A 24,264-nucleotide genomic window follows, 5' to 3' on the forward strand; every position below is an offset into this window, starting at 1 on the left:
TGGGGTCGAATTTACTGAAAATATATTATAACTTTACACAATCTATTAATACAAGTCAATACCAAACATAGTGTTATATCAAAAAATACTAATATAAAATTGAATATATATATATATAATTCTAAGTAGATATAAAATTAAAATTAAAAAAAATGGATTGGATCAGATCTGATCCGAATAAGTTAGGTTGGATTTGATTTAATTTGAGTATCTAATCTAGCGTGCCAGAGAGTGACAAATTCTTACATGATCTAGATCAGATCCAACTCGATCCATTTACACTCCTAAGTGTAGATATATCTAGAGCTATTAGTTGAATTGTGCTTTAACTTGATTATGTTTAACTTTTATTATGAGATTTTGTAAAAGGTACTCTTAGTGTTTAATACTCTCATCGGTGTCATACTGCTATTAGTGTAATTAAGCATCGAGTCCTATATATCTTAAGAAAATAATTTTTACAGAATATTGATAACCAATCGTGAAACGATACCTATAAAATGTATTGGACACCACTAGTGCCTAATAGTAATGTTCTATTGGACTTTTATTATATGATATTCTTTCAAGAGAATCAAAGTGCTAGAGTTATTAGTTGAATTGTGCTTAGACCTGATTATGTTCAACTTTAAACTAGTCTAATAACAATAACACTAATCTTTCAAGAAAAAAAAAATAACAATAATGACAATTTTGGTTAGTTTTCAACATTGTGATATCATGTATATATATATTAGATTAATATTAGGGTAAATATTATTTTGGACTATTTGTTTTGTAAAAATTATCAATTGCATCTTCTGTTTTAAGAAAAAATAAAATAGACCCTGTATTTTCTAAAATGGTACAAATATGATCCTGAATTGAGTTTTTATCAAAATAAAATTTAATTATAATACGATCTAAAAGTGTTATGACAAAATTATTTATATTTTTTTGTATCTGTTCGTATTAGGAATTATCTTCAAGTTGGTTATATTAAAAAAAATTGTCAAAAATTAAGCTCAGGGTCCTATTTTTACCATTTTGGAAAATATAGGGTCCATTTTGTCATTTAACAAAATACAGAGTCCAATCAGTAACTTTTGTAAAACACAGAGTCCAAATGGTATTTACCCTTAATATTAGTGTGTAATAATGTGTATATATTTATTTTTTATTTTAATTAATATATATTTTTAATTATAGAATTAATTTTTTTTTATATTATTCAATAAACTACATTATTTTTATTAAAAAAAATTTAAGTACTATTTATAAAAAAAATATATAATAATATTAAAAAAATTAGTATTGATGTTGTTGTTGATGGTGTTGTTGTTTTTTTTAAAATAAATAATATAATTTATTAATAGCAATCAATTAAAATGATAGCCTGCAATTCAATCGGGACATCTTCTCGTTAAAGACACGATTAAGATTAAAATTAGAAAAACGAACTAAATAATAAGTCGCTTAACTCCCAGATCATTTGATAAAAAACTAAAATAAAATCTGATGAAAAAGATTACAACATCACAATTAACTTTAAGAACACTTATATTTTGTTTCATCCACCGCTCAGAAGATACAACAGTAGAAACTGTTGTAGCAGGCTCATTCAATCTCGTAGCTTGAGCACTCAACTATTGTGTAAGGCATGTAACTGCACTACTAACAACCCCTTCGGTAGCAGAAAAAAATATTATTTTCAACCACTAATAACAATTTGATGGCGAGCCATCAAAAAATAAAGAAGAACCAACAATAAAATAAAACAAAACTATGTCACACATACAAGATTAAAATACTCAAAACTATGTCATAGAGACAAGACGAAAAATGCTTAAAACTATGTCACAGAGACAAGACTAAACACTCAAAACCAGTCACAGAGACAAGACTAATCGCAATAGCAAAAATCGAATTGTAGCAGCAAAATACAATCCCGACCAAGCCACACCTAAGCCCAAGGAAGGTTAGCGGGCCTGGCCAGAAAAAAGACAACCTCCAATAGTTATAAATTTTAGGAACGAGAAACCCTAAATTTTGTCCTTTCTAAATATAAAATAATTATTAAACATGAAGAAAAAAATGTTCTATAATTTTTTTCTTCTCTTTATTAATTATAGGGATAGATCCAAAAAATTTATTAATTATAATTTTAATTTAATCATAATATTTTTTTTTTTTTAAATATCATATATTTTTTTAAAAAAAAAAAATAATAATAGAGAGATTTTTTTTTTGGTAAGTAAAGACATCACAATAATAGTTAAAGAAAATGTTTTCTCTATTTTATGGTTTACAATGAAAACAATGAAAAATATATTTTTTTTAGATATGTGCTATGAGTTTAAATTTAAATTACAATATTAAAAAAAATTATGTTATATAGTTATATTTAATATAAGATCAAAAATAAAAGAGGCATGTTTAATAATTTTAATTTTAATAAAAAATAACACAAACTCTTATATAGCCACACTTAATATAATATCTAAGGGTAAATACCATTTTGGATCTTGTGTTTTGCAAAAGTTACCGATTAGACCTTGTGTTTTGTTAAATGACAAAATAATTAATTCAGGGTCCTATTTGTACTATTTTAGAAAATATAAGGTCTATTTTGTCATTTAACAAAACAAAGAGTCTAATTGATAACTTTTGCAAAACACAGGGTCCAAAATAGTATTTACCCCATATCTAAATATAAAGAGAACATCCATGCTCCATTGATTTTCATTCGAAATTACTCCTAGTATAAATTTGGGGTGAAGAGACTTCAATTATTATTTGTCATTATTATTTTACTAGGTTTGGTTATTTGTTTTTGGGGTGTTTGGGCTTTTAATTTAATGATAAGTTAATCTACGTTGTTTTTTAGTATAATTGAATAATTTTGGCAATCTTAAGAGAGTATATGGCAGTTCACATTCACATTAGTATTGGCATGTTTTCTCAATCTCTAATTTATTAAACTGCTAACATGGTTACTCATAGCCTTGTTAGAGTATTTTTTTTTTTTTTTTTTTTCAAATTAAGTGTTTAATAGTAAAAATATTCTTGTTGAGGTACGATCTTATTTTTTTTTTTAACTGATTTGGTAGATTAATAAAATTTTTACATTTATTTTCCAAAAAAAAAAAATAGAGATTTACCACTAATTTGGTTTGATGGGGTGGAGTGCTAAGTAAAGTAAATGATATATTGTTTGTCAGTGAACAAGTAAATGATATTTTTTTGAATGTAAAGGAAGTAAATAATATTAATTTCTCTGTATTTCATTCTTTGCATGTTCATAAAGTAACATTTACACCACTTAGACTAGTATATAATTTACTCAACAAATCTATAACAAACAATTTCACAGTTTTTACTCTTGAAACTATTGCTATATACTCTCTTCTTGCTTCTCATTTGGGAAGGAAACCATCAAAACTTCCCAACTAAATGAAATGAACAAAGTTACTCATCAAGTTCCAACCTTTTTCAGTAATTCAAATCACCTAATTAATATGTCCCTCTTGAGAATATTGAACAGAAGCAGAACGTATCATATCAATAAGGAACTCATCAAGATCATCAAGTTCACCAGAATCATATAGTTGCCGAAAGAAAGGAGCCACACACGTAGCTGCGAGCTCAGCCAACTTCCACAGTGATAAACTGGCTGCGGTTTGGATTATTTTAATAGGTAGTTCTCTCGATGAATCAAGACGAGACACAATCACGTTTGAACAGGCTTCCTGAGCAATCTCTAAAAACCAAAACTCGGCAAGCCAACAAAGTTCAACATATGGTTCTAGCTCATATAGCTTCTCTTTAGTACTCATGTTCTCCCATATGCATCCAGATGGAGGATTTGGAATCTCATCAGTGTAGAACCAGGCTACTAATTTAACCAGTGCTTCCCAGCTAATTGGAACCTTAATAGTTTGTGAGTGGCTGCAACCAAAGATTAAAACGGCAAGTTTAGATAATCAGAGAGAAAAAGAAGATGTTAGCAAGTTTTAATTTTACAAGTACATCTTTAAATACTATTACCTCTCCTGCATTCCTGAGTTAAACAAAGCACGCAGATATTCACAACTTGTCGATAATATAACTTTATGAACATGCATATGTGGCACCGAAACAGGGCAAATATCACAACTCCAGCTTTGCAATTCAGTTGATTTAGCTTCCAATATGATATCCCTTAAACCAGAAAATACATGATTACTACTATTAGTTTCATAAGTTTATAAAACATCTTTATGTTGAAGCTGAAAAGACAACGAAAATTCAAGTGCAAATTCCTTGAGGAGAAACATACGAAAAATGATGTCCAAGTGAGCCAAGACCAAGAGAAAGATTAGAAGCCGGGAATGGAGTGCCCCATCTTGGAATTTTCCTACAAAGCATTTGTAGCAGATGCTGGAGCTTACAGCCTTTAGAAATTCTTTTCAACTTCGTCAATAGTTCTTCATCTGTTTCTAAATATCCCAAATATACAAAGTCCAACAACTTCAACAATGCTTGGAGATCAACGTGCGCAGATAATCTTACTTCTTTCTTGAGATCATCTCCCAAAGGGCATGGTACTGAAGAGTTAGCTATTTTGTCTCTTTGATGGAGCTCTTGAAAAGGTAATAGAGATGGGCATCTGACAGCAAGAATAACACCATGAACACTCAAACATTCTCCACTTGCAAGCACGAGTTTTATATCTGCATGATAGTTCTCACCAAGTGCTTTGCCAATTCTTTTTCCCAATTTATTTGGAAAACCGTACAATCCAAAAGAACTAAGAACATAAGAAGCAAACCACCGAACACCAGAACTATATGTGTCAATAAAGACCTCGTGAAGATTGTTTAGCAGTTCAGTAACACTATACTTCATACTACCGCAAGATATTTCTTGGTTATTTACTGCATATCCAGAATGCTTTATCAACTCAGCTAACCCCCACAAACTATAAAGCATAATATGGTCTTTGCCTCCCCAGTCTTCTGAAGAAACATAGCAACAAGCCTTCTCAAGAAATGCATTATGCAAATAAGGACCAAAGTTAACCCTTTCTAAATCAATACTTTTGCTTAAGCACCACCTTGTGAAACCTAGCAGTATATTCATCCCTGAAAATTCAAGAACCCATTGTCGAGACTCTGGCAAACCAATATAACATACCAAAGCCATTAAGTAAATGGTGATCTGTAGTCTATCGAAATTGTTCCTGGATGATACATACTCTAGGGTAGATAGCAAATGTTTCAAAATGTCTTTGCCATTTGGCCTTAGTATTTCTGATAGTCTGAATGTTGCCTTTATTGCAATATATTTGCAGGGAGAGTTAATCATCATCAAAACAGCCTGCGTTGCTGATTCACTTCGTACGATATCAGCTGTAACACTTTGACATAATCTGTGTCGTTTCTCAATTGCATCCACAAAAGCCAAGCTGCCATAATATAAAGATAAATAAGCAATTATGACAGTAAAAAGAAAGCAATACCAACAAAATTTAAGAATAAGACAATACCATGAACATGTAATGAGTACATCAATGTAAAGATTATTTCCATTTATCTCGGGATTAAAGCCTTCCTCACAGTATATGGCAAGCCATCCTAGAATATTCCATATATAATTCCTCAAAACAAGATTATAAGAAGAGCTAAGACCCTCCTGTGCAATAGATATCTCCTCTTCCATTGTCAAACAACTTTGATGCAGCTTGTTGTGAGAATTTTCTAGGAGAAGACCAATGAGGACTTTGTCGATCCCATGTTCCCAAAAATAGATATGATGCTTCCCTCCCCAACGTGTTATTAGAGCCAAGAGACATGCCTCTTGTACCAAAGATATCCGTTCAACAGCAACCTTTCCTGATTTCTTGCTCCACTTGCTCATTTCAGAAAGTATGGCTTGAATAATAGGTTCACAACACAGGCTCATCATTTTGAAAAATCTCTGTTCATTTATCTGAGCAAAAACATTGTAAGTTCACTTAATACATTGAGACAACTTTGAATTGATCGTACTGGAATCACTTTGAAGAGAGCAATGTACTGTAATTACAGCTAAGCATTGGGCAAGCTTGAATGCTTCCATACGAACAGATTGGGGTTGTGACATGTTCATGCATTGCACCATCATTTTCAAGAGGGTTTCTCCATTTTCCAGAAGCTTCAATGCCCCACTACCACATAAAGCTGGTAAAGATAAGAAAGAAAACATAAAACTCCATTCATTCAAACCTGATAAATTTCTTTTGGCAACAACTTTGATAATTAAGAAAAAAAGAAAAAGAACATATCGATACCTATGGAAGAAAGTAACTTCAAAACTTCCACTTTATCACAAAAATCTGGCTTTACAAGAATGTCAAGTAAGGTTCTCATAAGATTAGCATCACTCCATACAAGAAATCTAGATGGAGGCCATCTCTGTAGTATTGTACTTAACAGCAAAGCCATCTGCTGGAACTTTTCAAAAGGCAATGTACCTCTAGAGAAAGATCGAATATTACAAATTACATGTTGTACACTTTCTCTTTTCTTGAGAACATCCCAAACCGCCTTTTCATTCTTAATACTCAGATTCGAGAGAACATGATTTAGCGCATTGGCACATGACGTAGCAACGTCTGTTTGATGGTAAGATAACAAGGATGACAAAGGACTAACAAGATCTAACACATAAGACTGTAGAACTGAGTAAGGTAAAATGCTAACCAATTTCAAGGTCACATTTGTTGTCATGCTCAATATAGCCATGTTTTTACATTCAAGAATCCATACCAATGCTTCAACCACATCACCAATAGAATCCTAAAAAAAAATGAAATTGTTTCAGAACAATCTTTAATCCTTAATACAACAATTTTAGTACTAAGTCATACCTTAATAAGTGGCTGGTGAAAAGAATCTTTAGAAATAGAATCAAGAAAAGCCACAATAGAGCGAATGACATGTCGTTGTATCTCAATATCAGCACACTGCCATTTAGTTCCATACCTAAAACAAGATAAGCTTGTTAAGTAAGTACAAAACTACACCATTTCCAAATTAAACATATGGGTTATTGGGGCATGAATAAGATAAGGGTATTAGGGTATTGCCGTATTGGGGTTCTTGCAAATGAAGAATTCAGCAATAATAATAAGAAATTGGGGATTAAATAAAATAAAAATTGAAACTTTGTAATGAAAAGAGTGACCTGGTTCCAAGGTTGAGAGCTTGGTGGAGACGATGATAAAGGGTGCGAGTGTGGTCGCTGAGGGTGCGTGTGGTGTCTGCGCCGCGTTTGGAAGATCCCATTTTCTTGTATGTTTTCGGTTGAATCAATTATCAAACTCCAAATTTAGCGGCAAGGAAAACACAACCGCCATTGACAGTTTCTCAGCTAAATCTCTCTTCTCCCTTTCTCTCGCTCGCTCCTAATGAATCTCAATCACGTGAGCTTAGTTCCTGTCACGTGCAAGATTTTTTTTTTTTTTTTTTTAAAATAAGTCCATTATTTTTGTCTCTCTCTCTTTTTTTTTTTTTAATTTTTTTTTTTTTAGATTATTTCAAAAGTACATACAAATTAGTAGGGTTGTTCCCAGTGCAGGTAGTGCAGTTTGACTTTTTTTTTTTTTTAAACCAACTCTACATGTAGTTTTTCCAATTTCTTAAACTAAACCCGCACTACAAAACTAAAAAACCGCAGAAACCAAACTACAAAAAATGATGCGGTGCAGTTTTTAGGGTTTGAGCTATCACCAAATAACTAAAAGGTATTTACATAAATATGAGAAAAATAAAGATAGTTTACATAAATATGATAAGAAAAATAATAGGAAAAAATATTGGTATTTAAAATAAAAATTTAGCATATATGAGATATGCAACTTTGAATTACCATCAAAAATATTAAAATTCCCCTCATTTTTTTTAAAAAATAAAACGAATAAAATTACAGTGATCGCCGGAATTATCACTCAGTCTGAAAAGTCACTGGAATTTGCTGTCAGTGCCGAAAAAGTCTCCAGAGTATTGTCGGTGTCAGAAAAGTTGTTGAAATTGCTACCGGCACCGAAAAAGTCATCGTAATTAGTATTATCACTGGAAGTCAATTTCAAGGTCAAACCATTATCATACTGAATTCACTTCTAGAAACTTATAAGAAAGTGAAAACAATAATAAAGTATGGAAGAATTCTATCACTCTTGATGAGGGTACATCCGCCATGAAATCCAAAGACTTGGAGATGAAAACAAAAAGAAATTGTGGCTCTAATAGGGAATTGAATCTAAGTGGAGGACCTATATAAAGAAAGCCTTAGCATGGTAAAGGGAGGAGTCAAAACCATAGTCACAAAACAGAGGTCCAAACAAAGGCCACAATAACAACAAAGGGAAATCTAATTCTAAAGGGCTACAAGACGCAGAAGGATGCTTTAACTGTGAGAAGCCTAGACATTTCGAGAAAAACGGTTATATCTTAAATAAGAATAAAAAAAACAAGTTCAATGGACAAAGAGATAATATTGATGACTGGATGATAGTAACTATTTTTTTTTTAATATAGGCATATTTTTTTGTACTGTTTCTCATTTAGCTTTTCATTTAATTATTTTAAGTAATTATTATTTATTTATTTTTATATGTAACTAGTTTCCTTGTGTTTAGATTTTAATTAGCTAAAATCATATCTAGTTCTTATGAAGGTAAGTCATTTCTTAAGAATTTATATACAGTATTTTTGTTAAGTAATTGGTTTTTGTGCTTTAATTTTCTTATGATTGTTTTAGTTGTATTATTAGGCTTTTATTTCAATTTTTTAGCTACTTGTATTTAGAAAGTAGTTTCGTGTTTAATTGTTAGTTTTGTTATTTTACGTAATTGGTATTTAAGTTTCAATTTTTGATTTGGGTATTTCATAAGTAATTGGTTTTTATGTGTTAATTTGTAATTTAGTTGTTTTATATTAATGGTTTATTTGTGTTAGATTTTTCAATTATATAATAAACATAATTAGTTTCTCTATGTCATATTTTAATATCCAACTTTAGTGATGCCTCTAACGTCTAATTCCAATGATTTTTCGATGACGATGAAAACTCTAACGACTTTTCCAATTGCAGTATCAACTCTGATTACTTTTTTTTGGTGACAATAAGAACTCTAACAACTTTTTCAATGACAAAGGTATATCATTGGTGATTTCTTTGGCAGCGAAGCCAACTCTAACAACTTTTCGATGGTAATGACTACTCTGCATAATTATTTTTAAAAAGTTTATTCATGATATTTTATTGAATTTTTATTTTTTGAACATTTTATTTTCTTTAATAAAATAACCATATTTTATGTCATTACATTTTTCTAGTGTTAATTTTTCTTAAGTTTTTATGAAAATAATTAGATCTAAGATGAGCCCATTCCACACTAACACCACGTACACCAAGCCATATGTTGATGTTGATGGTCAAAGAAACTTGAGAAATACTAAGAGCATGTTTGGTATTGTTTTATATTTTTTGTTTTTAAAAAATTGTTTTTTGAAATGAGATCAAAAAAATAATTTTTGAAGTTTTTAAAAATAAGTTATGTTTGGTTAGTGTTTTTTAAAAACAATAGTGAACTGGTTTTTAAAACAGAAAACAACATTTTGTTGTTTTCAAAATTCTTATTTTTTGTAACTTTGTTTTCTGAAAACTGTTTTAAAAAACAAGGTCAAACAAGCCAAATTGTTTTTAAAAAACAATTTTCTGTTTTTAAAAAATAATTTTCTGTTTTTAAAAACAAAAAACAGTTTTTAGTTATAATGCCAAACATGCACTAAGTAGTGCCTAATATCCTTGTGAAGTGTAATATCAATGTAACTTAAAATTGAATTTCACTTATTTTATTTTAATAAATATCATAAAAATTTACTAACATGTTATAGGGAGACGAAAACCTAAAATGAAGGTCCTCAGTGATCACTGGTTATTCTCTCCCTCATAGACTCATTTAAAATGGACAAATTCTTCATAGAATTTTTGCTAGCTACACAAAAGATTTTGAAAAGGTAAAACTCTTCAAATCTATATATAAATATAAAGGAAAGCACAATGGAGTGTAGGTGGCATCTTACATTTTTTTTATTGTATTTTTAAAATTTTGTGACATTTTCATATTTTGTTAAGAAATAAACTACCACACATATCCACTTAAAGTCCCATATGGTTTAGAAACACCTAAGGTGTTATTCATGTAGGTTATAAATAACACTTTTGTTATGCAACTTTCCATGTCCAATAAATATATTTCTTTATTGATTTATATTTTATCCAATAAGTTTTAAATTTTTATTTAATATAGAAAATCTATATCTATATACAAATATATATATATATATAAAAAAAAAAGTGCAAAAGAGTCTTGGTGGTATCTTAAATTTTTTTCATTGTATTTTTAAAATTTTGTAACATTTTCATATTTTGTTTAAAAATAACTATTACAAAATTACAAATACAAACTTAAAGTCCTATATAGTTTACAAATACAAACTTAAAATCCTAGATAATAATACCTTTTTTTTTTCCATTAAAAAAAAGTATTATCTATGTAGGTTATAAATAACATTTTTATTATGTTACTTTCGTGTTTAATAAATATTTTTTAAGGGTATTGATTTATGTATTATACCCTATAAAAGTAAATAATTTATTATTCATATTTTGATAAATAATTATACATCTTTAATAATTAAATAATTTATAAATTATATATATGTTTTTCTTTGTTTATAATTTTTCTTTAAAATAAAAATACACATATATATAATAACATATTTTTTTATAATATAATAGCAACTATAATTAATTCAATATTTTTTATACATAAAAATATATTACTATTTTTAATATATTATTTACACAATTTTTTAAATTTATAAAGAAAAATATTTTTATTTACAAAAAGAAAGTGTCATATTGTTTAAATACTCTTTTAGGCGTATAAATAATATTTTTTTAAAAAAACTACTACACATGCATACAAACTTAAAGTCCCACATGGTTTAGAAATACTTAAGATGTTATCTATGTAGGTTATAAATAACACTTTTATTACATTACTTTCCATGTCCAATAAATATTTTTTCAAGAGCGTTGATTTATGTGTAATCTAATAAGTTTTATGGGTTTAGAAATATATAGGTTATCAATAACACTTTCATTATGCTATTTTCTATGTCAAATAAGATTTATGTCTTACTGAATAAGTTTTAAAATTAAATAATTTATCATTCATATGATAAATCGTTATATATTTTAATAATTAAGTAATTTATAAATTATATATAGATTTTTTTTTTGTTTATATAATTTTTTTAAAATACAAACACATATATATAATAAGAACTATAACTAATTCAGTATTTTTATACATATAAATATGTTACTATTTTTAATATATTATTTACATAATTTTTTAAATTTATATGTATATATATTTAAATTTGTAAATAAAAATATTCTTATTTACAAAAAAAAAAAAAAGTATCACATTGTTTAATTATTCTTTTAGGTGTTGTACATGTAAAGTACAAATAATATTTTTTTATTTTTTCATAATATTTTTTAATATGTAGGTGATTGATTAATATCTTCACTAATTTTTTTTAACAAAGAGTTTGGTGAAATCCTATATTTTTTCATTCTATTTTGAAAATTTTGTGAGTTTTTTTAATTTGTTTAAAAGAAAACTATAAGTTCTATTTAAAAAAAATAAACTACACATATAAAACTATGAACATTGTTTCTTCTACAAATAAATTAAATTTAAAAAGCTCACATAGTTTAAAAACTATTTTAAATATTATCTAATTAGGTTATGAGTAATATTTTTATTATGTCATTTTGATCTTTAAAAAAAATAGCATTGTCTTATAGGTAATTGATTAATATTTTATTTGATAAGGATTTAAAAAAAAATAATAATATACAGCATATTATATATATTTTAGAAGTAATAATTTTTCTAAAATAATATATACTTAATCTAAATTTATTTATAAATAAATATTAATTATTTTTATTATTATTTATAGATTTATAGATTAAATTCCGAGATTATTTTTGCTATTTTACATTTCTATATCTTTTTAATTTATAAAATTAAAAAAGATTTTTAAAAACTAAATTTATTTAAGTAATTCTATAAAAGTATTTTTCTCTAAATTTTATTTGTCCAAAAGTTGAAAATAATTTTTTATTTTATTTATAAAAAGTAATCAGATAAAAAAAATAATTGAATGAATATATGTATATGTATGAAGGTATAAGCTTATAGGTTATTATATGACATTCTAATATTTGAACATTCTTTAATTTTTTTTTTTTTTTCATTTTTCAAGCTTCGTTGTTTTTTTCTTTATTATTTGAATTTTATAGAATATAATAATATCACTATTTTTGTAAATTTTTTTGTCTATTTAAATATTTTGTTATTAGTTTAGTTTTTCATAAATTTAGTTTTAATTTTTTAAATAGTCAAAATTGGAGAATGAATTAAGTGTGTTTTGTACTTTAGAGATAAGTTTTTTGTATTTTCATGTAATAAATTTATGATAAAAGTATGAAATTTAAAATTACTAATAAAATTATTAAATCATACCAAACTAACCATTGTTTGTTACTACTTTAAAATTAACACAAAAGTTAATACATTTTTTATAATACAATAAAAAGATATTTGCAGCATAACATAATATAATAACTGTAAATTATAAAAAAAAATTAAAAAAATATTTATTAATTAGTATAATGACCGCGGGAAGCGCGGTTATGTTGCCTAGTACAATATATAGTAGGGAAATATACAAGTAATATTTGTCCTAAAATTATCTCATGTGTTTGTTTCGTCTAGGATTTGTGTATCCTTTATATGAGCATGCAGTTGACAAGTAAAACTGACTTCCTCACGCGTTCAACAAATGAAAGTGGTCAATAAAGAAACAAAACAGGGCTATTGACCCACAAAACTCCTATAAAAAGAAAGAAAGAGCTCGTAATTATGTAATCAAGAAACGTTTATTTTGTACTATTATTATACATATTCAAAACAAAAGAAGAAGTTTTATTATTAATTAATAAGATGGCTCCCCAAGAAAATTGCTGTGGCCATAATAATAATAATGGCATGATGATTCCCAGCTTCATCTACTCTTCTTCTTCTATGAAAAGTGGAATGAGTATTCCAATTAGGAATAAGGAGAGAATAGTGATTCCGACACCGAAAGAGGAGAAGAAGAAGTTGGAGATGTATACGCCGGCGTTTTACGCCGCATGCACGTTGGGAGGGATTTTAAGCACAGGCCCTACTCACATGGCTGTCACTCCTCTTGATCTTGTCAAGTGTAACATGCAAGTACGTATATATACTTTCTTCTTTTTTAGTTATTAATTAATGATTTAATTCCAATATAATTTTGTCCATTTTTTTCCCATATGTACTACAAGTGAGTATTTATATAAATCATAAAAATACCTTAATATTGAGTATTGATTCTTCAAATCACTATATCAAACCTTGCAAGCATCCAAAACTAAGTAATATGGACAAGAGAGATTATGGAGAGCAATTCTCTCATGCCAAGCCTTACCACTTATCATAACAACCACATGATCCCAATTTCCCATTATGTGCCTAATACTAGCAATTGTTGACTATAGTTTAATGAGTCAATAATTCATAATCATTATGGTGCTATAATATGCCTCAAATAATATATAGTTATTCTTATATGTTAATAATGATACTACATGTTTAATAATGTGAGTCCATATAAAATATTATGCATTTTGATTTAAGTTGGTTTGATTTGATCTACTTTGCCTTCCAATGGTTAGATCAAGGTTATCATGATCTAATGATTATAGAGATTCACAACACAAAATCCATATTAATCTTATTCTTATCTTCAAAGGTTTTAGTTTCGAAATTGCTAACATAATTAGGTTGCATTTTGGTTGGGAGAGAGAGAGAGTAAAGAAAATAGAGAATGAGCAAATGAATAAAACAGAGGCGGCTCTCAGAATCAAAAACAGAACTAACAAATTACAACTATATATGTAACCCCTCAAACTTAGTATGGCTAAAGAGAACATGAATTAGTGTTATACAAAGCTTTGGTCAAAATTAATGTCTCCACAATTGATTCAAGGCTCATAAAGAAAATTATGGTTCGAATTCAATTTTTGATAGAGACAAGGTAACTCTCCCACTCCTCAAGTAGTTTTATGAAGAAAATTTCATTTTTTTTTCTTTTGAATTTTCAAAAGGCGGCTTTGGAAGTAATAATAATAATAATAGTAATAAAGGGTCAAGTCAAATGTTTGAAAGGTAAGGTTAGTAATTTAAATTTATGGTTAATTAATCTTGATTTATGGGTAATTAATGGGTTAATTTCACAAATGCACAAAAACAATAAAAAAACAACAAAAATACGGTTGCACAGAATTTTAAATATTTTTATGATTTTTTTGATTTTATTTACATAAAATACGGTCTTTTTATGTTGAAATTTTGTTCATTTGTTGTTAATTTTTTGTTATATGTATGTTATTTTTTGTTTTTTTTTGTTGTTATTTTAATGTTACTTTTATGTTGTTTTCTTGTTGATTTTATGTTGTTTTCGTGTTATTTTTTGAAAAACCGTAAAAATGTAAAAAAAACATTCTTTGAACGTAAAAATGTAAATATTTTACAAAAAATTGTGCTTTATGTAATTATTCCATAATTAATTGTATGAATCAAATATTTAGATTGACCCAGTGAAGTACAGAAGTTTAGGCTCAGGGTTTGGAGTATTGCTCAAGGAACAAGGTATAAGAGGGTTGTTTAGAGGTTGGGCCCCAACATTGGTGGGATACAGTGGTCAAGGTGCTTGCAAATATGGGTTCTATGAATTCTTCAAGAAGTACTATTCAGACCTTGCTGGGCCTGAGTTTACAGCCAAGTACAAGACATTAATCTATTTGGGGGGTTCAGCATCAGCAGAGTTCATTGCTGGGGTGGCTCTATGTCCCATGGAGGCAGTCAAGGTTCGTGTCCAAACTCAGCCTGGTTTTGCTCGTGGCTTGTCTGATGGCCTCCCCAAGCTTCTCAACACCCAAGGGGTATCTGGGTAAGTACCTTAGTAATCATATAAATTGGAAAACATTTAGGTACCATTTTCTAACTCATATCCTAGGTATCTTTGCTGATTTTCAGAAATTTTAAATAATTTTCGAAAATAAGATTAAGCTCATGAATGTACAAAATTTAGGTAGATGCACTATTTTTTTTTTTTTTTATTGTTACGTGGCACTAAAATGCCTAGCACTTCTATAACATGACGTTATATAATTAGTTAGCGGTTTTTTATAATTTTTATTAAATTAAAATAAGTGAAATTCGATATTAAATTGCACCAATAATAATATTACATTTAATCAGAGTATTAAACATTATATAATATCGTGCATTATAGTTATATAGTTATAATAGTAGATATGGTATCTTGACTAATTGTGAGAAATTTTGAATAATTTCAGCACCAAAAATAAGATTGAATTATCACATGTACTTAGTTTTATTTACTTATTTATTCTTGTTTTTTTTTTTGTTGAATAAGTGTTCTTTATTAAACCGAGCAATCGCTCGCAAGAATAGACAATAAGTCTGAAGGAACACTGTTAATAGGGAACATACGATCAGCTAGAGAAACAGAGTGCCGGGCAACAAAGTGCGCAACACGATTCGCTGAACGTTTAACAAAAACAATAGAGACATTCGACAAACAATTAAGACTATTTTTGCATTCATCTACCAGCAATCCAAACGCTATTTATTCTTTTTTATAACAATGCAACTTATTATTTAAATTTTATTTTCCACTCCATAAATATGAAAAGAGTAATTTGCGGCAAAACCCCTTTAACTATCAATTTACTTGCAAAAAACCATCCAACCTCATATTTTGGTGGGAAAACCCTCCAAAGTACTATTCTGTTTACATTTTAAGATGCCGTCTGTCCAGCTCCTAATTTTGCCCACGTGGCAATGACAAGTCACTAAAAAATTATCCTATGTGACCATATTTTACAAAATAAAAATAAAACTTTAAGAGTAATTTGCGGCAAAACTCCCCCAACTATCAATTTACTTGCAAAAAACCATCTAAAAAACTTTAAGGTTGGATGGTTTTTTGCAAGTAAATTGATAGTTGAGGGAGTTTTGCCGCAAATTACTCTTAAATTTTTTGTTTTTATTTTAATTTTTATTTTGTAAAATATGGCCACGTAGGATAATTTTTTATTGACCTGTCATTGCCACGTGGGCAAAATTAAGACTTAACGAGGCTGAATAGACGGCACCTTAAAAATGTAAACGAAACAGTACTTTGGAGGGTTTTCCCACCAAAATATGAGGTTGGATGGTTTTTTGCAAGTAAATTGATAGTTGAGGGGGTTTTGCCGCAAATTACTCATATGAAAATAGGTAAGTTGTTATAGCTAAAGTATATAATATTATATAAGAAAATAATAACTTTCCTAAGAGCTAGAAATAAAAAATACCCCAACAGTAGCTACCTAAGAAGTAATTCCCTACAAACATATCTAAATTTTGAATGATAACAATAATAATAGCACAAAATAATGTTTGTTAATCCATGAATTTGATATTTTCAGGTTATATAAAGGGCTTCTTCCACTTTGGGGACGTCAGATTCCTTGTAAGATTTTCCTAATCAAGATTTTGTCTCATAGTTTCTAATCTTCACCTTGTTTTTAATTAATTGGCATTGTTGGGACTTGGCAGATACAATGATGAAATTTGCCTCTTATGAGAACATAGTTGAGCAATTGTACAAACAAGTGATCCCCAAACCCAAAGAAGAGTGTAGTAAACAAGTACAGTTGGGAGTTAGCTTTGCTGGTGGTTATTTAGCTGGTATATTATGTGCTCTCATTTCACACCCTGCTGATAACTTGGTCTCTTTTCTCAACAATGCCAAAGGAGCTACTTCTGCTGATGTAAGTCTTAACTACAAACCACAAAACTCATAAGGTAAGACTCTTCGAGATTAACATCTTTTGTTCTTAATAATGTGTTTGTATAGGCCATAAAACAGCTAGGAATGTGGGGTCTCTTTACTCGTGGCCTTCCTGTTCGTATAGCTATGATTGGAACTTTAACTGGTGCTCAATGGTGTATCTATGATTCCTTTAAAGTTTTTGTTGGATTGTAAGTTTTTACTTCTCTACTATCCCATCATTTTTTTCTTTCTTTCTTTAGATTTGTGTTTTGGGAATTTCTTCAAGTTATATTTGGTGTAATTGATCGAGTTTTTCTTGTTTTGTTTACTAGTCCAACAACAGGTGGTGTCACTACTACTACCAACCCTGCTTCAGCCAAGAATTGAGGAAAAAATCCCACGGTTCAACAAAGATATGACTTATAAGAATAATTATTACAAGAGTGATTTATTTATTTAGTTTTTTTCTTTTTCCAAATATCTATAACTTACTATTGTTGATGCCACTGGCAGTGAGCTATTGAAAAAAGATTGTGTTTTTTTTTTCCTATTTTTTATAGTATAAATGTGGTTCAAGACGTTTCAGTCTTGGTGTTGTAACAAAATGATACATTTATTTAATGTGTTTCTTACAGCTTATACTCATTTGAGCAACAAAAATTGTTCCAACTCTTTTAACAGCTAAAGGGACTCGTTAATCTTTTACACTATATTGCATCCACGCTGCTTTTGAGTACAAACTCTGTTATGCTTCTGAGATTATTGAGCAAAATTGATATGGCATGAACCCCTTAGAGCCAATCGGATCGAATCGACCATGGTGTTATGTCATAGCCTACAGATAACGTTGATCATTTCCTTTACTAGATTGAACTTCGAATGATCAACGGCTAAATATGGTCATGACTTGATAGGGAACACAGTATCAAAAACAATCCTCGCAAAATTGTGTCGAACCTCTGGCAAGGATCCTAGAGCCAATGACTCGTAATGAATCTTGCTACCTTGCTTTGACACAAATCCTTGTTCTCCACCGCCTTTCACACACTCAAAAATCCGACACACTCTCAAATATAATCCTAGTGGGATCAGTACCTGCATTTTGAGATTTAATATGAAACTTTTAAGCTTTGAAACAAAGTCCAAGGAAGAAATTCAGAGAGAGAGTGAGAAAGTAAAGGGCTTACCAAATCTGAAAATGGTGCTTTGGAGTAGCCTGCCATTGCATGAGAGATAGCATGCTCATCGGTCATCTCGTTAAGTGCAGCTTTAACACCTTTTGCAAGATCCATAACCTCGCTTGTCAAAGCTCGACTATTCAAATTTACAGGTTCCAGCAATTCGGGGAAGCTAGCATCGTGTGGTGTGGTGATTCTTCTGACTATTTCTAATGCTTCTGTGATATTCCCACCATTGTGGATCAAAAGACTGAAGGCTGCAACTACCATGGGATTCCGAGGTTGGTCAGATAATGCTTTGTGGAATGCCAAGATTGAAACCCTGAAAACATAAACATATTATTATCAAGTCTTCCTTGGTTGGTTCTAACTTTCAATATTACAAGTCTAAAATGAGAGTCAAAGAAACAGTGTTCAATGACTTACTAGCTCACTGAACTAAGGAAATATATACAATTTTCGGTATCCTGTGTTTTAAACTAAACTATTAACCCTCTATTTTTAATAATACTCATTTGATAAAACAATACCTTAAACTCAAATTTGGTCGAATATATTTTTAGTTTTCACCATTCCTTCACTTACATCCACCTTACCAAGATGATCAACAATGACAATATCCTTCACTGTGCCGGCTATTGAAAATATTACAAATATATTTGACGAAATTCAAGTTTCAGGTACAGTTTACTACTGTTTTGTAAATCACAAGGCACAAAGTATGATATCTTTTCCATAAAAGTAGTAACCAATAATGCAAAATCATTGCAGGACTGGGAAAGCCTCGAAAATGAGCCCGATTCTTCAGGGAGGTATTTAATGAATTTCGTTTTAATGGAACTCTATGGCTAAGGAAACGTTTAGTTTCAATGGAACTCTATGGCTATTGAAGTTAATACAAACAATTGTCAGGAAAAAAGGTATCTAACATAGGAGACCTTAGAAGTTAAAACTATAGCAATCGCTATATAAGTACCCAGGAAGGACTCCAATAGGAGCAAACCACATGCCTGACTATTTGCGACCCCCCTTGGGTTATCTTAACTAAAGGCAGCATAGAGCATATAATCCAAAACAGTTTCATGCAACATAGAAAAGAGAACCCAAGAAGATACCACACAAAAGCAAGTGATCCAGTAAATCAAAGAATCATCTTGTTATATATTTACTCTATAATGGCAAAAGAGTATGAAAGGATTTATCAACAAAACTTACCATAAGCTGCTATGACATGGCTTGTCAGGTGCCAGAAGTTTATCCATGTTAGAAAACAGAGACTGCATAAAGATGAATAGAGATTTTCTTCAGAAAAGAATAATGAAATACTACTAAATATCATTGTAATGCTATAACAGGAGTGAAGTTCATGTCTCTATGTCTAATCAGGATGAGGAAGGAGAACAATAACACAGTTGAATTAACATTAAACCAGCGGTCAAAACTCAATCTCATATATTCAAAACTAAATTCCCTCAGCAAGCTAATAGATACTAAATATTGGGAATATATTAATATTACCAGAAGCATGTTCGATCTTGTGTCACGTCTTCGAAAACCACTGCGAACAAAATAAGCTGCCTGCAGTTTTAGTCCATATCAAACTAGCCATTCCATGGTTAATAGGTAACAAGGAAATTCAAACTCTAATTAATACCTGGATGGGCAGAAGTAATTCTAAAAGTCCAAATTTCCATAATAATCGCAAAGAAGCTTCAGCAGAACCATATGCTAGCATGTAGTTGACTTCCATTAGAAGCCTTTGCTACATCAATTTATAAAAAAGCAAATAAGTCACCTAGAAATATTTCATGCAATATCTGAAAGCACTAAGAAGAGAAAATATATGATGGTGAAAGAAGCTTTAATCACCTTGTCAAGTCTCAACACTGAACTAGATAAATTCTTAACAGAATGAGCTGTTTCCCTTGAAATGCGAAATCCTAACCGGGCTGCGATTCTTATTCCACGAAGAATACGAGCTACATATAATTGAAAAAACATGTTAGCTTGGCAGTTTTAGTGTGTTCATAGACTCATAGTTATGCATGAGTAGGAATCATTGCAAAGAGAAACCAAACGAAACTGGAAATAGAAGACGCACTGACGCACCACAGTCCTGTTGCAAAGAAGTGCTTGCAGGAATCACCGTTCGCACCTATGCCCATAAAGATTACACGAGAATAAATGTATGATTCAGCCAGTTAAACAGAAATAGTCAAAAGCCAAAACTACCAATAATATAGCGTACCTTAGATTTTCTTATATCTTCAACTCCTCCTAAGTAATCATACACTATACTTGCATAGGGATCAAACATTAACCTGCACATAGAGAGAGCCATATACATTAGGAGACAAGGAAAATGGCAGTCACTAACATGTCACTACTAAAAGTAAAATAAATAACAGAGTTAGGGTGAGAGCATCATGATCAATATTAATTAAACTTCTAAGTATAAGGGTCATATAATTAACCCGTTAATAGTGAAGTCCCGTTGCAAACAATTCTTCCAACGGGCATAATCCTTTCCATCACAGCCAAAAGGAGATTCATGACTTGAATCCTCACCAACTCTGTCTCGAGATGTGCTAAAACTTGAAACCTAATTGAAGAGAATTCAAAAGCTTATTCAATTATTTTTCTGCCAATACCTAATAGAAACCATTACAACATAAAATAGTACAAGACCATAAAATTTACAGACCTCTATAATGGTCTCATCAAGGTGCACATGACATATAGGAAATCGTTTCCCAACTATTTCACACCAGGAAAATGCTCGTCTCACCTGTCGATTGAGTCAACAACATTGACCATATATTATGTGCTAGAAAAGACATCTGGGATTTGGAAGTTTTACTTTGACACTGTAGTCTTAACAGAGACATTCAAATTTACAAGGAAAACTAAGGTTATGCTTAATTGGGGAAAAGAAATAGGAAAGAAAAAATCCATTTTCATTTACTATTCAAGCCTTTCAAGGTTTTGGAAGCCATTCTAACCATTGCATTGCACAACATAAATTCTCTTCCATTCTCATCACAACCCATTTCTATGTTTTAATTACTCCCAACCATAAAGGACATTTAGAGTCTATCCTTTCTTATCAGGTTTTAATTAATTTTCTTCTGATGGTTCAGCAATATAATTGACTAAAATTAACAAATGTTAAGGAAGAAATGAGTAGTAACCTCTTTTAGTTCAGCAGTGGTTATTATGTCAAAATCCTTGGGTGTCCGCTTTAACACAAGATCCCTAACACAACCTCCCACAAGATAAACCTCGTATCCTAAAAGAATAAACCAATATAGTAATAATGATCTCTGAATAAACCAAAAAGCTACCTTTCATCAAATTCTGATAAAATGTGCTATTAAATAATGAGTCCATCTATCATTGCAATGCCAGATTATTAAGAAAAATAGTAATACCTTTTTGCTTAAGATTATTAAGAACCTTCCTCGCAGGCTTAGATATCATAGAGTTCGTAATTCCGAGCTCCTTGGAGCTTAATTTCTTCCATTTCCGCACCTTTTCATTCCCTGAATCCCCTAATAAAATAACAATATCGACTAAAAATCCATTCTTTTGCTATTCCCAAGTTAAACAACCAAAATATTTTCCTTACCTCTTTCATGAACCGAATCACAAGAATCTGAAAAACTATCTTTTGTGATATGTTTTGGCCCTTCAAGTGCTTCAATGGCCGACGTTACCGAGCGTGGACACACCTGTTAAAAGAAATTGGCGCTTAAACATTTATGCACACGGATATGTATGACATATATAGAGGAAGAAGAGTTAAAGAGGAAAAATTGCCTTGCGAATGAAGTTATGAAAGAGAGGGTTTCGAAGAGGAACTTGGTATGGGCAAGTGAAACCTAAGCCCGTAATCGCCATGGATGATGGGGCACTGTCACTGAACCACTCACCATGTGGTTTTTCTGTGAACCAGAGAGAGAGCTTAAACCCTACAAATTACAGTTACTCCCAAAAGGGGTTTAGCAATTATTATTATTATTATTATTATTATTATTATTATTATTATTATTATCTGGTAAATACAAATTTCGAAGTAATGGGCCACGTTTGGGCCCAAAAGAAGATGGTCTTTAAATAACAGGGGTATTTTTATAAATACCTGAAAATGACAAACATTTACAAAAATAAGGATCTAAAGTATTTTTTTTTAAACATTTTTATGAATTTTATTTTTTATAAAAATATGGAAGTTTTTTTGTTTTTACATTATTTTCTTCTTTCATATTTCTGTTACATGAAAGCAACTTAAAAACAATATTGTTTTATGAAAGAGTTACAAGCATAAAATCTGTAGAAAGCAAAATCATTAAAAATGTAAAAAAGAAAAAAAAGAGTGTGATTTTAAGTACTTTGTGTAAAAATTTCTAAAAATGAGGGATTATTTCAAAAATACCCCAAAACATTAAAAGGTTAACGTTTTTACGGATTTTTTTTTAATAACTTTTTTATGGACTTTTTTTCTCTTACGGATAATTTTTAGGTTGTTCTAAAAATAACGTTATTAACACGTTGTTTTTAAGTTACATAAATATAGTATAACATTGCAACAATATGAAAAATAATGTTACTTCCTAAAAAATGATCTGTAAACAAGTAAAAAATGTAATTTTAATTATTTTGTGTAAATTTTCCAAAAAATAATCACTTTGCAAACATATTAATTTTTTCTGGCTTTCAAGAATGAAATATTTTAATACGTGATTTACAGTTAAGAACCTGTGGCATGCATTTTAATACGTAATACTAATTAAGATCCAATTATATATGTTTTAGAACTGGTTAGTTAGACAGTAGACACTTCAAGAAGAAATGACAAATTTTAGAGCTTGTTAGTAGGCCAAGCCCAGGTAGTATTTTCAGGGCTTTAAGCAACTACTTAAGTACGCCACACCAATCTTTTAGGCCCAATAATTTTTTTTCTGGGTTTTAGGCCCAGTCATTTAATTGGCGCTTTAAAATCCTAAACTTTTCCGCGTGACAGTATTTTTGTAAAAGTTAACTAAAATTCCAGTATTTTTGTAAATTTCCCTATCTTTAATTGGCGCTTTTTTTTTTTCTTCCTGAAATTGTCTCATTGGCTTCTTGTGTTTTATCGTTTTTTTTTTTAAGGTAGAAACATTAACTCTTTTTATTTTTAGTTATAATGTTGAATAGTTTTAGTGGTGGTTTGGTTGTATTGTATTGTATTATATTGTAGTATTAAATTATATTATTATATTGTGTTGTATTGTATTTATTGTATTATATTGTGTTAGATTGTATTGTGTTATATTATATTAGTATTATTTAATATAATATTATGTTTGATACTGACTTGTATTAATAGATTGTGTAAAGAAAATATATTTTTAATAAACTCGACTCAACACCAACTCTGGGTCAGGTCCAGGGTTCGAGTCCAGGTCCTGGTTTTGGGGTCGAGGGTCTGGTTCGAGTGGGTCCCAAGTCAAGTCCGAATCCCAATCCCTAGATTTGGGTCGGAGATTGGAGTTGACCCTGAATCATTTGTAAATATTATATAATACAATCTAATACGGACAATTTGTTATATATATACAACTTACATTGTATTAATTTTTTTGTCTTAATAATTAATATAATACATTGTTTATTAAAATATAGTACTATTTATTATTTAATACAATACAACCCTTCCCAAACGAGCTTTTATTATTTATAATAATGAGCTTTTATTATTTATAATAATGAGTTGAGAGTTATTTTAACTAATATTGAGACTTTGTTGTCTAATTTTAAAAATGTATATTGTTTTCTTATGTTATGTTGCAATTTAATACTACGGAAAAACATATACAATTATATTAGACGCTTTAAAGTTTAAACTTTTTAGACAATTATACAATTTAAACTTTTTTGGATGGAATAAACTCTTCCATCCTTGTATATATAATTAATATGATAAAATATTTTTGATAAAATAATTATAATAATAATTTCAGAGATATATATGTGTCATCTCTCTCTCTCTCTAATTGTTAAAAAATAAATTAGAAATATTGTTCCAA

The 24,264-nt window shown here is 29.6% G+C and overlaps 3 protein-coding genes across 5 annotated transcripts; 1 reads left to right on the top strand and 2 right to left on the bottom strand.

Annotated features, from left to right (window-relative positions):
- Positions 1–3,304: 3,304 nt before the first annotated feature.
- LOC115711323 (BTB/POZ domain-containing protein At1g04390) lies at positions 3,305–7,526 on the bottom strand. Of its 2 annotated transcripts, none has more exons than XM_030639661.2 (8): positions 7,186–7,526; positions 6,869–6,983; positions 6,290–6,797; positions 6,046–6,179; positions 5,507–5,949; positions 4,298–5,425; positions 4,027–4,179; positions 3,305–3,927 (listed from the first exon to the last, which is right to left on the bottom strand). In XM_030639661.2, the coding sequence occupies exons 1-8, from the start codon at positions 7,284–7,286 to the stop codon at positions 3,489–3,491; spliced, it is 3,021 nt and encodes a 1,006-aa protein (XP_030495521.2). In that variant the 5' UTR covers positions 7,287–7,526; the 3' UTR covers positions 3,305–3,488. The 2 variants fall into 2 exon arrangements, with proteins under 2 accessions (XP_030495521.2, XP_030495522.2); XM_030639662.2 differs by lacking the exon at positions 7,186–7,526 and having other exon boundaries at positions 6,290–6,613; positions 6,702–6,797; positions 6,869–6,898.
- Positions 7,527–12,915: 5,389 nt separating this feature from the next.
- On the top strand, positions 12,916–17,678 carry LOC115710607 (mitochondrial phosphate carrier protein 3, mitochondrial). The gene is made up of 6 exons (XM_030638965.2): positions 12,916–13,366; positions 14,764–15,125; positions 16,672–16,715; positions 16,802–17,016; positions 17,103–17,227; positions 17,351–17,678. Exons 1-6 carry the CDS (start codon positions 13,094–13,096, stop codon positions 17,403–17,405), a joined length of 1,074 nt encoding a protein of 357 aa, XP_030494825.2. The 5' UTR covers positions 12,916–13,093; the 3' UTR covers positions 17,406–17,678.
- Positions 17,607–22,197, bottom strand: LOC115710606 (uncharacterized). Of its 2 annotated transcripts, none has more exons than XM_030638964.2 (14): positions 22,016–22,197; positions 21,825–21,927; positions 21,628–21,738; positions 21,388–21,485; positions 20,901–20,984; positions 20,671–20,798; positions 20,445–20,517; positions 20,306–20,351; positions 20,066–20,175; positions 19,851–19,958; positions 19,715–19,774; positions 19,412–19,473; positions 18,206–18,518; positions 17,607–18,113 (listed from the first exon to the last, which is right to left on the bottom strand). In XM_030638964.2, the coding sequence occupies exons 1-14, from the start codon at positions 22,094–22,096 to the stop codon at positions 17,919–17,921; spliced, it is 1,572 nt and encodes a 523-aa protein (XP_030494824.2). In that variant the 5' UTR covers positions 22,097–22,197; the 3' UTR covers positions 17,607–17,918. The 2 variants fall into 2 exon arrangements, with proteins under 2 accessions (XP_030494824.2, XP_030494823.2); XM_030638963.2 differs by having other exon boundaries at positions 21,628–21,747.
- Between the last annotated feature and the right edge of the window lie 2,067 nt (positions 22,198–24,264).

Source organism: Cannabis sativa, chromosome 3 (assembly GCF_029168945.1).
Source record: "Cannabis sativa cultivar Pink pepper isolate KNU-18-1 chromosome 3, ASM2916894v1, whole genome shotgun sequence".
In the NCBI taxonomy this organism is placed as follows: Eukaryota; Viridiplantae; Streptophyta; class Magnoliopsida; order Rosales; family Cannabaceae; genus Cannabis; species Cannabis sativa.

Excerpts from the sequence above, each read along its gene's own strand:
- LOC115710607 (XM_030638965.2), top strand. The coding sequence starts at position 13,094 with ATGGCTCCCCAAGAAAATTGCTGTGGCCATAATAATAATAATGGCATG. Across the intron at positions 15,126-16,671 it reads AACACCCAAGGGGTATCTGG|GTTATATAAAGGGCTTCTTC; the intron begins GTAAGTACCTTA and ends TGATATTTTCAG. Across the intron at positions 16,716-16,801 it reads TTGGGGACGTCAGATTCCTT|ATACAATGATGAAATTTGCC; the intron begins GTAAGATTTTCC and ends GGGACTTGGCAG.
- LOC115711323 (XM_030639661.2), bottom strand. The coding sequence starts at position 7,286 with ATGGGATCTTCCAAACGCGGCGCAGACACCACACGCACCCTCAGCGAC. Across the intron at positions 6,180-6,289 it reads GAAGTTACTTTCTTCCATAG|CTTTATGTGGTAGTGGGGCA; the intron begins GTATCGATATGT and ends TATCTTTACCAG. Across the intron at positions 3,928-4,026 it reads AACTCAGGAATGCAGGAGAG|CCACTCACAAACTATTAAGG; the intron begins GTAATAGTATTT and ends CTTTGGTTGCAG.
- LOC115710606 (XM_030638963.2), bottom strand. The coding sequence starts at position 22,096 with ATGGCGATTACGGGCTTAGGTTTCACTTGCCCATACCAAGTTCCTCTT. Across the intron at positions 20,352-20,444 it reads AAGATATAAGAAAATCTAAG|GTGCGAACGGTGATTCCTGC; the intron begins GTACGCTATATT and ends TTATGGGCATAG. Across the intron at positions 19,474-19,714 it reads CAAGATCGAACATGCTTCTG|TCTCTGTTTTCTAACATGGA; the intron begins GTAATATTAATA and ends ATCTTTATGCAG.